General features: G+C 40.9%; 1 protein-coding gene across 1 annotated transcript in view; it reads left to right on the top strand.

Moving 5' to 3' along the window:
• The first annotated feature begins 1,124 nt into the window (after nt 1-1,124).
• Nucleotides 1,125-14,182, top strand: part of LOC126253021 (UDP-glucosyltransferase 2-like) — a 64,204-nt gene continuing 51,146 nt past the window's right edge. The window contains exons 1-2 of the mRNA XM_049954082.1: nt 1,125-1,302; nt 6,986-7,164. Coding sequence (XP_049810039.1) covers nt 1,129-1,302; nt 6,986-7,164 — 353 coding nt within the window. The 5' untranslated portion in view covers nt 1,125-1,128. The remainder of the gene's footprint in view (nt 1,303-6,985; nt 7,165-14,182) is intronic.

Raw genomic sequence — 14,182 nt, 5'->3', positions numbered from 1 at the left:
CTCCCTTCATTCGCTCTGTGATGTATCATAAAGTTAATGCCTAACTCAAGCAAGCATTGATGTCTATGACACATAAACATTTTTAATAGAGAATAAAAGAGAAATTTATGTTTGGTAAATAATTCAGATATGCGTGAGAACAGGTATAGTATTTGACATAAACATTTCTGTTGATGTATAAAACAGAGAGAGAGAGATGTGTAAAATAAAGTGATGAGGCAGAATTTTAGATGTTTACGTATTTTTGACATTAGAAATACTGCTAGAGAGAACACTATGAACACAGTTCAAAAGGCGAGAAAGCGTATCTGAGACCCCCACCCCCCCTTTCCCTATCGGTCTCTCTCTCTCTCTCTCTGTGTGTGTGTGTGTGTGTGTGTGTGTGTGAGTGTGAGCTTAAGTGACGTGACTGCCTGTTTCATTTTGAATAGTGGCCAAAAATTTTTAAAAAGTATCCCACTAGTGCCAATTTAAAAAAAGTATCCCAGTAGTGGCATCTTGTAGTTTTTAAGTCTTCCACAAATACCATCATACAGTTGTTATAAATTGTCTCGCCAACGCCTTCTAGCAGTTTTAAATGTCCCTCACACCATCAGCTTCCATTTTATAAATTTCTCACCCTCCACCTTCTTGATGACATCATTTTTTTAAGGTAAATGGTTACATCAAGGGGGTGTCTGATAAACAGCTGATTATATATTTTCTAAAACTTACATAGTGAGACCGTGGCTGTGTACAATTAATGTAGGTTGATTCTTAATAAGAAGATAACAGCAACCAGCCACTATTAATACTGCTATTTATTTAAGTAAATAATTAAGTAAATAATTAATACTGCTATTTATTTAAGTAAATAGCAGTATTAACAGTGGCTGGTTGCTGTTATCGTCTTTGTAAGAATCAACCTACATTAACACCTGGTGATCTTCAGCAGTCGCTTGAACATCAGAGTGGATCAAAGGCGCTATAGATGCATTACTTACTCTCACTGTGGTATCAGTGTTATCACCTCAGGAACAGGTCTAGTGTCTTACCATGTCCTCTGTGTTTTACATTAAATGTGTTCAGCACTGTAAAAGTTTCTCGCAACTGACGCTGTGCTATTTGTGTCATCTGCAGTGCTCCACCATGAAGCTCAGACTATTGCTGCTACCACTGCTGGTCCACGTGTGCTCATGTGCGAGAATCCTGGGCATCAACCCGACGCCCTCCATCAGCCACCAGCTGCCCTTCCTCATCATCATGCGAGCTCTTGCTGAAAAGGGACACCAGGTCACCATCATCACCACTAATCCTATGAAGGTAACTAAATCTTCCTTCCACTGATCAGTAGTCGAAAAAACACAGCCTGCCAGAGATTTAAGACAGCCTACCCGATCTAGCAGTTAAGTCGTCTGTCATTAACATTTATTTATTTTATTTGTGTTTGGGACTGAAAATTCGTGTAATCAAAAATTGCACATCTTGACCTCATGGGTTTCAAATCCATATCATACGAGGATTTTCCAGAAAGAAAAGCACCACATTTTTTTTCCTCAGCCGAAAACAATGCTACGAATGCCAAACGTTACGTATGTGTTATTTGAAGTCTCCTGAGTAAGCGCTCCAAGTTTCCACCACTTCCGACAGATAGCGTAGCTGCAGGACAGTTTTAGAATGACGCCTGTAGGTGCTGAACGTTACAAGCAACGTGCCGTCATAGAATTTCACACTGCAGGGGAAGAAACTGTGGGGAATATTCACAAACACCTGTGCAAAGTCTACGGAGCATATGTTGTCAACAGAAGTACAGTTAGTCGCTGGGCACGGAGGGTGACGTCATCAGAAGGTGGTTAGGCGGAGCTCCACAATTGGCGGCGGTTGGGGAGACCATTGACGGCTGTCACACTTGATATGTTGCGGTGAACTGATTTGGTCATTCGCGATGACAGACGCATTCGTGGAAGACATTTTGAGGACGACGAGGAGATGATTTACACAGTGAAGCACAAGACAAGGACTGGTACCCTTGGAGGAATACCATAGAATGGGATGGAGATTTCGTGGAAAAGTAGGGTGCGTAGATGAAACAACATTATTTCGTATGTGTAATTCTCGTTATGTTTGATAAAGAATTCTTGTAGAAAAAAATGCGGTGCATTACATTCTGGACAACCCTCGTAACTAAAATTTATAGCAGATCGCATATCTTCTGGTTCAGAATGTCAACAACGTGTTTACATGTATGTCAAATGAAAACTTCCCTGATATGATTTTTCATGTCCGCAGTCCGGAAGTTTTGGGTGATATTCACTGGTTTCTGCTGTTTTCATCAAAGAATTCTTTAAGAAAAAAAATCCGTCTTCAAACCCAGAAGACATTGGAAGCTTACTCTGTGAAACTGAGCCCCCGTCCCCCCCGTCCCTCCTATACATTGCAGAATAAGAAAGAAAACTCAGGTGTGTGGCCAAAGAATGAGCGAAAGTGGCTTGTTTCATTACATACGCAGCTGCCTACTGAAATAAAACACATGCCTGAATCAAATTATCCATTGTATCCTACATATATCGGTGACGATATTTAACGATTGTTATGGAGTCTTAAGTCACTCAGTCTAAATACAATTATATTTCACATACAGCAAATTTATGGGCCCCGATCACTCTCTCTCTCACTCCCATATCCCTGCCGCTGCCTAGGCATTTGTCTGTTTCTTTCATCTTGTTCATTTTAAGAAAGTTGTAGTTACTTAGTTACGTGACACTCTAATGTTTGAGACTCCTTCGGACATCCATCTTTTGTACTCGACCGCCTATAACGGAGTTAGTTTGCCATGTACTACTCATGGTTGCCGTAAACATATCACTCCACAATCATCCAAATGTTCACAGCTGACGAATGTTCACAGTTAACTTTACAAAACTGTTTCCCATGAATATTCAGTCACTGTCATGACTCCAAAACATCTTATTCTATCAGTTTGTATTTAATAATGAAAGTTAATCTTTTGTATGCACTTTCGGGCAGCAGTCCGAATGTCATTCTTGGCCGTTTGCCACTGACTGACTCACTCCAACGCGAAACCGTAGCGGCAAGGATCTTTCAGCTTTTCAGCGATACAGTAGACAACGGCACTAAGCCTCTAAACTCGATCTTCAGTAAGGGCAGCGATAATGATAGATATATCTGACTTCCTTAAAAATGAAGTAAAAACAGTATTGGCCATAATAAAATAATTCTTTGCAATGACAACATTTCGATGAGAATGTGACGATCTTGAAACCGTTTATATTGAAATATACACACCAAATGTATGTCAGTAAAGATAGAGTTTATCCGTTTTATCCTTTTCTGTGGCCATGACGCATACTATCGCTCATAGCCAGCACAGTATCAGTGGTTTCGTTGGATGTATGCGTCTGCTACCTTCTGTGGCTTGTATCTTACGATAATGATGAGTTTGAGGCCGGAGAGTGTTATGATGCTGTTAGATAATGCCTCATCCACTAAATGGTACCTCTCATCTGCAAATATCATGTACTTCATTAATTGTGTGAAAGCTGTTGTGGATATAATATATGGAACCTTATAGTTAATACTGACATGGACACGTACTATGACTGTCTGTCCTGAAAAGACTGTAAGCCTCGAATACTTTTGGACTTTTCTCGTGAACTTGATGGAAACGGATGCTCTGTTTAGCTCGACAGATTGTAGCAACACCGAATTTCCTGGCATAACGCGGTAAACCACAAAGGACTTCCGTGAAATTGGGGAACGGGTTGGTTCAAATGGCTCTGAGCACTATGGGACTTAACTTCTAAGGTCATCAGTCTCCTAGAACTTAGAACTACTTAAACCTAACTAACCTAAGGACATCAAACACATCCATGCCCGAGGCAGGATTCGAACCTGCGACCGCAGCGGTCGCGCGACTCCAGACTGCAGGGCTAGAACCGCTCGGCCACTCCGGACGGCTGGGGAACGGGCATTACCTAAAGGCGTACAGAAAGAAACACATCGAGTTGAAATGGAAGGAAAAGAGTGATGTCATGATGGACAGTACGATCAGTGACGATACGTTTCAAGAAGTAAATCCAAATAATGGTATCGTGCGAAAGCCAAGTGTAGTCACGTATTACACCAAGAAAATGGAAGGTGTGGACGAGAGCGATTCCTAGTTGAAAAGCTGTCAGATAAACATAAGACTACCGGAAAAATATTATCGGAAGGTTTTTTGACATTTATTCCACAGTTCATGTCGGAATACAGACGTCCTGTACAAAAACATGGTGGCGAATATGGTAGACTGACATTCATAATTATTCTCGGAGAACAGTTGGCCACATCGTGTCCCCCACAGGTATCATTAGTTCGAAGAGCAGCTACTACACCAAATGCGGCTTGCCTTATAACAAGGAATTTTCCAAACCTTTTTCCAAGGACAACGGAAAGAAAGTTCAACAACAGGCAGTAGAGTAAGCGCGATAAGGCGTGAATTCGTTCTGTGGAGCAACATGTTTAAAACCAGGATTTATGTGAATGTAAAATTTCATTCTCTCCTTTAATAGATCCTATTCCTTCTAAATTCCGATAACAGAAAGAAATGCTTAAATCAGAAGGCAACGCACGTGACGCGTCTGCGCCAGCCTAAGGGGTTAAACGACTTAAATGATCCCTAAGCGTACGGCATAGACGTAACGATATGCGCCATCCAACGGAAGAGAATTTCAGAGCTGTTACGTCGACTGGATGTTAAAAACGTATTAGCATGAGGACAGGCATGTAGAAACGTATTTCAAATATTTGAGACAGCTTCTAGACCGCAGTGCAAGTGAAAATACTGCCAAAGACAACTGTAGCACTGTATATCACGTCCCCGAGATAAATGTGACTAATTTATCAACCTGATAATAAGTAAAATAGGCGTTGGAAAATAATAGGTTACATCATTGTAACACTGCGATACAAAACATCAAACCCATCATGGTACTCTCCAATATAAAATAAATAGGATAAACAGTCCAAATTTAATAGATAGTATGAACATAGTTCTCTGCAGTCATGAATCCCTTTTTGCTATTAAGACTAATTTTCATGCAATTTTAAAGTATTTTACCTAGACCACTGATGTTTTCCTGGAGAAATTACCTACCTGACTTCACCTGACACAGTGCAGGCTCACTGAACGCCACCTACTGCTTTGACTGCTGTTTCGTCTTCGACGTCACATCCTTAACTCACCCTTCAGCCACAGCAACACATCACCCAGAATCAGATGCATTGTTTCTAAATGCTAGAGTGAGGTGGCGCTATGGCTGAGACACTGAACTCTTATGTGGAAGGACGATGGTTCAAATTGCCGCACCACCATCTGATTTAGTGGTTTCTTTTACGTCCTCATAACTCCTAAGGCTAATGCTTGGATGTTTGCTTTGAAAAGGCACTGCTGATGTCCTTGCCCATCTTCCACCAGGCCAAGCTTTCAGTCCTTTCTTAACGACGACGACGTCATAGGACGTTAAATCCCAGTACTCCTACTTCCCAAAAACCTCGTATATAGCTGTATTATATTGTTAAATTTACCAGCTTTTCATTCGTATTTACGGTTTCGAGATATATTTCATGAAGATCGTCTTCAAAAGTACTCAATGTTTTTTTTTCGGTGACGTTTTCTTTCGGTGACCTACTTCTTAACAATTGAATACGAAAGAACACCCGCTTCATAAGCTTACATGAATTTAGGATGAATTTCAGCGGGCTAGTGACCGTGTGTAATACAGAAATCCATCCCTCAACGGAATTCCAATTTACAGCGAAATATATATAACATTAATTCTTCATAAATCCGTTGAAGCAACATTACTATTCTGCATATCAAGTTGACACATATTTTACTTTATTCCACAACCTGTACTAAGAAAATATTAAAATATCTTTAGTGATACCTTGCGAACCTCTGTGACAACATAACAAAATTTCCCTTTGCGCTCGTGCATACTTGAATCCGTGTCACTTGCTGTAGTACTGAATAGGCTCTTTAAGTTACTAATGAATCGCTAATGGGTTGCCTCAACTCAACAACAAATAATTTCATCAGCGCATAAAATTTTATCATAAGTATCCCTTACGCTTTCACTACCAGTCTTTGTCCACTTTACCTCTGTGTGGTCCTTGATATTTATTTCATTCGTTATTTTTCTAAGCATATAAGAATCGGTCCGTTTTCAAGTTATTTCGTTTGCTTATCAGAGTAGGTATTTTTTCTGACGTCGAGCTTCCGTAGCTTCTGTTGTACTTGTACATTCTGCCGCTACAGTGACACATTTCCACATTCCTTCTCAGGTTACGGCTTCATGACTTACACTGTATATCTCAGGTCACAATATTTCAGTTTTAGTTATTTTGTTCAACCGACGTGAATGTCCACAAGGAGACTGATTATTCATAATCAACACTGCAGTACTGCCTTCAGTTGGTGTAGGTTTGGAGGTTTAAGGAAGACATTGTTTGCTGCGCTATAGTTCATGATATTCACCACAATATACACCGGCTCTGATTCGAGCACTACCATGCCATTGCGTGGAGGTCATTTTATTCATAGAAGCGGTATTGTCGAAAGGAGACCAGTACTGAGCTTTGTAAGAATCAGATGGCTCAACGAATATGAAATGTGTTTGTGTTTTGTTACATAATTGATGCAGAGGTTGTGACTAACCTTTACTACTATTGGGTAAGTCTTTATCACAACTTAATCTAATTTTTGTGTATGCAAACCAATCACGATGGCGTGAAGGAAATAACGAAACACCTTCTGTGAGCACCAAGAGATAATACAGAAAAAATGGTGTTCCCTAAAATAGTATCACCTGTGATCTAGATATGCAGTACGTGGCTTTAAAAAGCGTCAGCGTGAAGTATATTATTTTAGTTGTTGTCTTCGAAATAACAATCTCGTCTTAAGATATTCCTTTAAAGAAGGTTATGTACAGTTTTTGTGTTGCAGGATCCTCCACCAAACGTAACTCAGATAGATATGTCATTTATGTACGACAAATGGAAGAAAGACATCAACTTCTACCAAATGTCTCAACTGTCTAGACATGAAATGATGGAAATGATGATAAAACTTGGTAAGACGGATTGTGACGCACAGCTCAAAACTCCAAGCATAAAAGAACTTCAGTAAGTAATATAACTTTTTTTACAGAAATACTCTATTGCTGATGGTATAACGTAACATAAGGCATTTAAGATTTACTCATCGTTAAAGCGCGATCGTTAAATGCTTAGAGATATCAAAAATTTGATGATTTTTTAGTCTTCAGAGTGACTGCCTCCACACAGAACACTTGCAATCGTGAAAGGTTATGTCTTTCTCTGCGGTAACATTACAGTTCTGAAATTTATTTTCCAATGTGGTTCAAAATAGTTCCTTATAGTTTCACATTAGTGGCACAGTCTGAGAAAGCAACCTGTTTCCTTTTATGTATTATAGTTATCCTAGTCACATCGAGGTACTTTCAGTAGTACTCAGCGGCTGGCTGTCCGCTGTTCTCCACTTCTTCTTGCCCTGTAACAGTGTTCTGCTCTGTTTAACTTGTATCATCCCACATCATCCGCAAACTCTGTTTCAGAGGCAACAAAAGTGAAAGACAGTAACCCTAACCCAATGCCGATACAAAATGTTTACCTCTTTTTTACATGCATTGCAGCGCACATTCCACAAAAGGCAGAAAATTTAACATGCGTCCATTTTTCAATGTAATTGCCTTCTTCGATTTTCTTATTTACTACTCAATTCACTTTCATATACAATCGTACTGTATCAGTACTGGCACGACACTTTTTTACCTAAATGTCAGTGATATGCTCCTAACACTAGCATCCTTGAAATGAGAACATTCCCTTCATATGTGCCAAACCCTTTCCAAAATCTCTCCTTCTCCAGTTGTCATGTTATATGTATACTCTCATTTTCGTATTAGTCTTTAGTTTGACGTAGCTCTCCACCATATTTCATCCTGTAATAGGCTCTCCACGTCCACACAACTGTACAAACATACTTCCAGTTGACCTTGCTTTTATAGTGAAGCCCTTGCCTCCCTATAAACACTTGCTTCCATTATCAGACTGGAGGTTCCTTAATACCTTAGCATGCTTCGCGTCAACTGACTCTTTTTTTTAGTCAAGTTGTGGCATGAATTGCTTCTTTACCTCCTCATTCGATTGCTAGAATATCCACCTAGTCGTCAGCAGTCCTTCGAAGCACAGCATTTCAAAGGCTCTCTTTCTTTTTGAGGTGTTTATCGTCCGCATTTCGCATCCGTACAAAGCTACACTCCTGAGAACTATTCTTACCTTTAGGAACGAGTTACTGGTACATATATTGCTGACTGATTGTATCAAATTTCGGTTACTGTGATTGTGAATGTAATACCCTCTCTGTTCTATCCATGATCAATTATTTTGATGTCTAAACAACAAAACCCGTTTACTGTATTTAGTACATCACCCTTGACTGATTACACTAGTTTTATTTTTGTTAATGCTAATCTTATAAACCCATTCCCTTCAGCTGCTATTCCAAGGCGTTTGCGGTTCTGACAGATTCACAGTATCATCGGTAAGCCTCGAACCTTTAATATTCTCGCGGTGAAAATTATTTTCTTTTCTTTCAACATGTTTTCAGTATATACAGTGAATACTGTTAGCGTTCACAACTACTCTTTCCGTTTCATGTCTTACGATTAGTTGTAACTATAGCCTGGTTTTGTAAGAGTCTTAGCTTACCTTTCGCGTCTGTATTTCATCTCTGCTTGTTTCGGAATCTTCCATGTCCTATTCCTATGTCTTTTGCCTCTTCAGCAAACTTAGAATATTTTAAAATGGTTACAATTGCGTGTACGTTCCACCTGGCTGCTAGATGCTAACCGTTACAACTCCGCCATGCCATGTCACTGTTTGTCGCTTCCATTCACAAACACACCGTTAATTGGAAAAAAATCTGTCTTAATCACTTTTCCTCGATGACTGATAATCACTGTCGTCCTACTTCCCACACTATGCACAGGCATGCAAGTGCTGACACCTTTCCCATTCACGCATGTATGGCCATGTTGTATCTACCCAATATCCTTCCAAATACGTTCACCATATTCAGCGGGTGCCAGCACAGGATGTTTTGTAGTACCTATCACTCGAAACTTGGGGACTCATTCCTTAATTATAGAACCAATGCGATACAACTAGACTTAAAATTTTATCAATAATTTTAGGTCAAACGATTCCAAGTCATGCAAGAAAAGCACCTTTTCTACGAAAGAGCGTGCTACAAAGAGTGATTCGGACATGGAAACAAGAGAATGCTAGGCCAACACAACAGTCGGTGAAAGTGTAGGGGATGAAAATGCACAAACCGAAGCAGAGTCTGTACTACCACCATCTCCTCATTGTCGACATTGTACGAGGGCTGTTCAATAAAGAATAATCATAATTTTTTGACAGCATATCTTTATTCATAATTTTGATGGTCCTTCTCAAAGTATTCTCCCACGAATGCGATGCACTTGTCCCCATTTTTCCGCCAGTCATCAAAAACCATGCTGGAAACCATTTTTTGATAGGTCCTTCAAAATTTCCTCCGCAGCGTACACCACTGCTTCTGATGATTGATAATGCCTCCCATGAAGCCGTTTCTTCATGTTGGGGAATAGAAAAGAGTCACATGGGGCTAAACCCGGACTATAGGGAGCGTGAGGGATGCACTTCACGTTGATTTTTGCAAGATACTCAGTTACAACATTGGCAATATGTGGCCGTATATTATAGTGGTGCAGCATACAGCCTGTTTCACGGAAATATGGTCTTTTGCGCCTGATACGGACTTGCAATGTTTTCAGGACATCCCTGTATTATTGTCCAGTTACTGATGTGTGTGCAGGTACAACATGCTGACAAATTATTCCATGAATATCAATGAATGAGATGACCATAACTTGTCCCGCAGAAGCAACCACTTTTGCTCTTCTGGCAGTTGGTGATGAAGGAGATTGCCACGCTGAGCTTTGTTATTTGCTCTCAGTATCAAAATGATGCAGCAAAGTTTCATCAGCAGTGATTACATTTGAAAGAAACTCCGGATCTTCCTCTCACATCAACTGTAACTGCATGCAGACCTGCACGCGAATGTCCTTTTGCTCTGGAATCAACAGTTGTGGAGCCCATCACACACAAACACGTGTCATGTATACGGTTTGTGGCACCAAAGTGTAGGTGGCACCCAATGAAATGTTCAGTATTTCAGAAAGTGATCTTAAGGTAATTCTTTGATCCTCTCTCACAATGACAGCAGCAGTGTTGATGTTTTCTTCCGTAAGAGCTGTAATTGGAGCAGCGGGTCCACTTTCCTTTGGAATTGATTGTCTCCCCTCTTTAAACATTTCAAACCACCTTCGAGTTGTGCTGTAGGGAAGAACAGACCATCCATAGGCCTCCTGTAACACTGCATAGGCCTCAAGATTTGTTACCTTCTCCATTGCAGCGGTAGGCGATACTGAACATGTCTGACCTTGCCTGCCTCTCATAGGCAGGAACCAGGAGTTCTAACAAGGACACTACTAGGGCGTGTTTGTTGTACATTAAGCTAAGAAAATATCACAGGATTAAATTTTAGCCTGAGAAATTATGACCACAGAAAAAGTTATGATCATTCTTTAATGAACAGCTCTCGTAGTACAGTGGCTAATCTGCAGACACGAATTCCAGGTGTGGAACTGGACAAGGAAAAAATATCGCAAAGATTACTAGGACTACAGCGACTGCAGTAACAAGTAAAGATTTATTTCAGGCAGACTCTTTAGTGTCTCTTAAGAGGAGGGGACAGAAAGAGGAACTTGCCCACTCCTGGAATCTGGATGTACATTAATTCTCTAGAATTTCTAGCAGCCATTGTTTCCGAATCCACTAAACTACGATGGAAAATACTACAACTTTAGCAGTCACTATGTATCTTGCGTTTTCTTATTAGTCACTGTACTCACTGGAATTATTGCGATTCCTTGGAACGGCTGTGGATTAGCAATTTTTCTGCACTGAAGGTGGACGCGAACTTTTGCAGAACAGAATGAAGTTTCTCTCGTTCAGCCTTCACTGTGCCGCAGAAAGGACTCGGTTCAGGAGCACCTTGGTGCAGAAATTCCGTCGCCATTCCTCAAAACATCATAAACATGGCAGCTACCTATGTGCCAGCCATCCATTACAGACTCTCACAAGAGCTGCTTGATGGCGTTGCAATCATGACAGTAGTTGGCATTTGTCTGTGGACTAGGAAACACATGCTGGCTTACTGACTCGGAGTTACGCATTATAAAGCGAACGGGAGAACACATCCATGCTGCACTGTATGCGTGTACGTCTATACTTCATCACAAGCTCATCAGTCGTAAAAGGAAAATTCCGTTTTCGCGCTAGAAGAGGGGGAAAAATATGCTCACCAGGATAGGGACCTTCTCAAAGTCTGTGGACATCACAGCACGATACGCAGTCACAGAGCTACGAATTCTGCTCTCCCAGATGGCATGCTGCATAGTAAGGTGACAAACTGGAGAGACGAGGAATACCTTAGTGCTGTCCTAGGGTGCTGGAAGTCGATTATATCAGCCAATTTGAACAACGTTACGTACGATTTGCCACATTCACTGTCGCATATTGTCCACGTACTACGCTTTATGTTTCACACACACAGATGAAGATCCTACGAGCAGCAATGCCTTCATGACTATATAGCCCTCCTAAGGTACGCAAGGATAGAATTCCTGTACGACTTGTAGTTAATAACATTGGCGCACCTATATGCAGACGTCAATATACCTGAAACCCATTCTCAGCGATTACTTGGGGAAATACGAACGTCACATTCGCAACTCCACCTCAATTAATTGCGGCTCCTCTATAGGAGGGTACTTTCTCCTCTTTAGGAGAATTACACTTTCTGATTCCTCGAACCCATCGCAGAAAGTTCGACGATTGTTTCACAGAATTTTTCTGGTATTAACTTATATCCTGTTTGGCGGAAAATATGATGAACAAACCGATGGTTCGTTATCGCCTGTCGTGGTGAATCTATTCGTGGAACGTTTTGAAGCAGAGACACTACAATGAGTGAAGCTGAGACCTACTTGTTTCCATCGGTATTGCACGACACCATTAGGATGTGAAGACATCGAGTGGAAAAGTTTCCAGACTTACTTTAACATTTGAATTCTTTGCATCGATTCACGGGGAAATCTGAAAGAGATGATCCTCGATGTGTTAGTCAAGAGCAGAAAGGATGAATACCAAGGTCACAGTGTATAATGAACATTTACACACAGTAATCTTTATCTCCACCCCTGGAGCCATCAACATCAGACACAAAGAAATTCGGTGCTAAGGTTCAAATGGCTCTGAGCACTATGGGGCTTAACATCTATGGTCATCAGTCCCCTAGAACTTAGAACTACTTAAACCTAACTAACCTAAGGACAGCACACAACACCCAGTCATCACGAGGCAGAGAAAATCCCTGACTCCGCCGGGAATCGAACCCGGGAACCCGGGCGTGGGAAGCGAGAACGCTACCGCACGACCACGAGCTGCGGACCGGTGCTAAGGGCTCTGGTCCATAGAGGTCGAACACTTTCAGACAAGGATATTCTCGCCCTATAATTATAACACGTGCGACTGGTTTTATGACGCAGTGGGTACTCAGAGCGTCAAAATGAACAGGGGATGCATTTAAAATCAAGAACATTTGAGAAAGAGGTTGAGACTGAGACAGAGAAAAAGCAGCCACCGTCACATGTCTGCCTTATGTTGGCCCAACACCCTGAAAATATCGATAGACTCGTACCGAAACGTGACATCCAGTTTATCTCCCTCCCTTCAACTACGGTAAGAAGTATTACTCGTAATGTTAAAGACGATCTGAGTCTCCGAAAACCTAACTAACCTACACACATCCATGCCCGAGGGAGGATTCGAAACTCCGACCGTCGCGGTCGTGCGGTTCCAGACTGAAGCGCCTAGAGCGGCTCGGCCACATCGGCCGGCTGGAGGAGAGAGGCCAAGAATATCAGCGACACACACGATTATAACAACAAAGCAAGCCAGCTGTCTCCGAGCAGTGCCTCGAATATAATGATGAAATGAAATACGACGAGACCATTATCGTGGTGCAAACAACAACTTTTTGGGATAACATAACTGAGGAGTCTATCGAAATAAAGACATCAGAAAATCTAATAAATGAGGATGGAGATTTCAATGGAAATAACACTTGGGTCCAAAACATAATTTATTAAAATATCGCCGAAGATCTCATCCATCAGAGTTAGAATACGCAGAGGGAATGGGCGTTTCGCGCAGTATCAGTGCGTGCTCCACAAAACGTAAGAGCATCAGAGGGCGCAGTGGACAACGTCAATCTAACTCGGCTTTAAATAGTGCCGTGAGCCCAACAATAGCTCAGTCTGGCTGGATGAGGTAGCGAGCAAACACAATAACAAAACTCGCAGCACCTGAAGAAGGACGCTGAGTTGACCGTCTAAATATTGTGCAGAAAATGTAAACAATAGCTCAGCTGAACAACCGGCTTCTCACTATTTCGGTGGCATCCATGTTCGTGTTAATAACATGAAGGACTTACTTCGCATGTACTGTTGAAATATGCTTTCCGTTCAGGTAGCTAAGTAATAAATTTTCAGTCTTTTGACCTCCAAAAAGTTTTGTGCACTTTTATCAAATTTAGTTTTTGGGGCGCGACATGTTTTTAGATTCATCGATTCAGCTATGTCAAAAATGGCAGTTTCGAATCTTGCCAATTCGTAGAAAAATTTCTGTGAATGGCTATGGGGAGACGCGTAACACTTTTATGAAACAAAGAACCACAGTTACGCTTGGATTATTGTCCAGTTCGGATATTTTGCAATGATGACCGAAATTTGAGCATATGAGGGTGTACAACATGTGATGGAAGAAAATCATAATCTTAGAAATACTCGTAAATACAAACATTGGTACAAATCGTTTTACTTGAAACTTGTTTTTACTGAAGAGAGTTGCCAAAATTTCTTTATATTAAAAGATTTTAGTATCTAAGGAGAACTCAGATTTCGAAATAAGTTCAAAAATTTTGAAGAAGTATTGGAATTATTTTTTGTCA

The sequence above is a fragment of the Schistocerca nitens genome, chromosome 4 (assembly GCF_023898315.1).
Source record: "Schistocerca nitens isolate TAMUIC-IGC-003100 chromosome 4, iqSchNite1.1, whole genome shotgun sequence".
NCBI lineage: Eukaryota > Metazoa > Arthropoda > Insecta > Orthoptera > Acrididae > Schistocerca > Schistocerca nitens.
The sequence above is the reverse complement of the archived record's forward strand: the minus strand, read 5'-3'. Positions and strand labels throughout refer to the sequence as shown.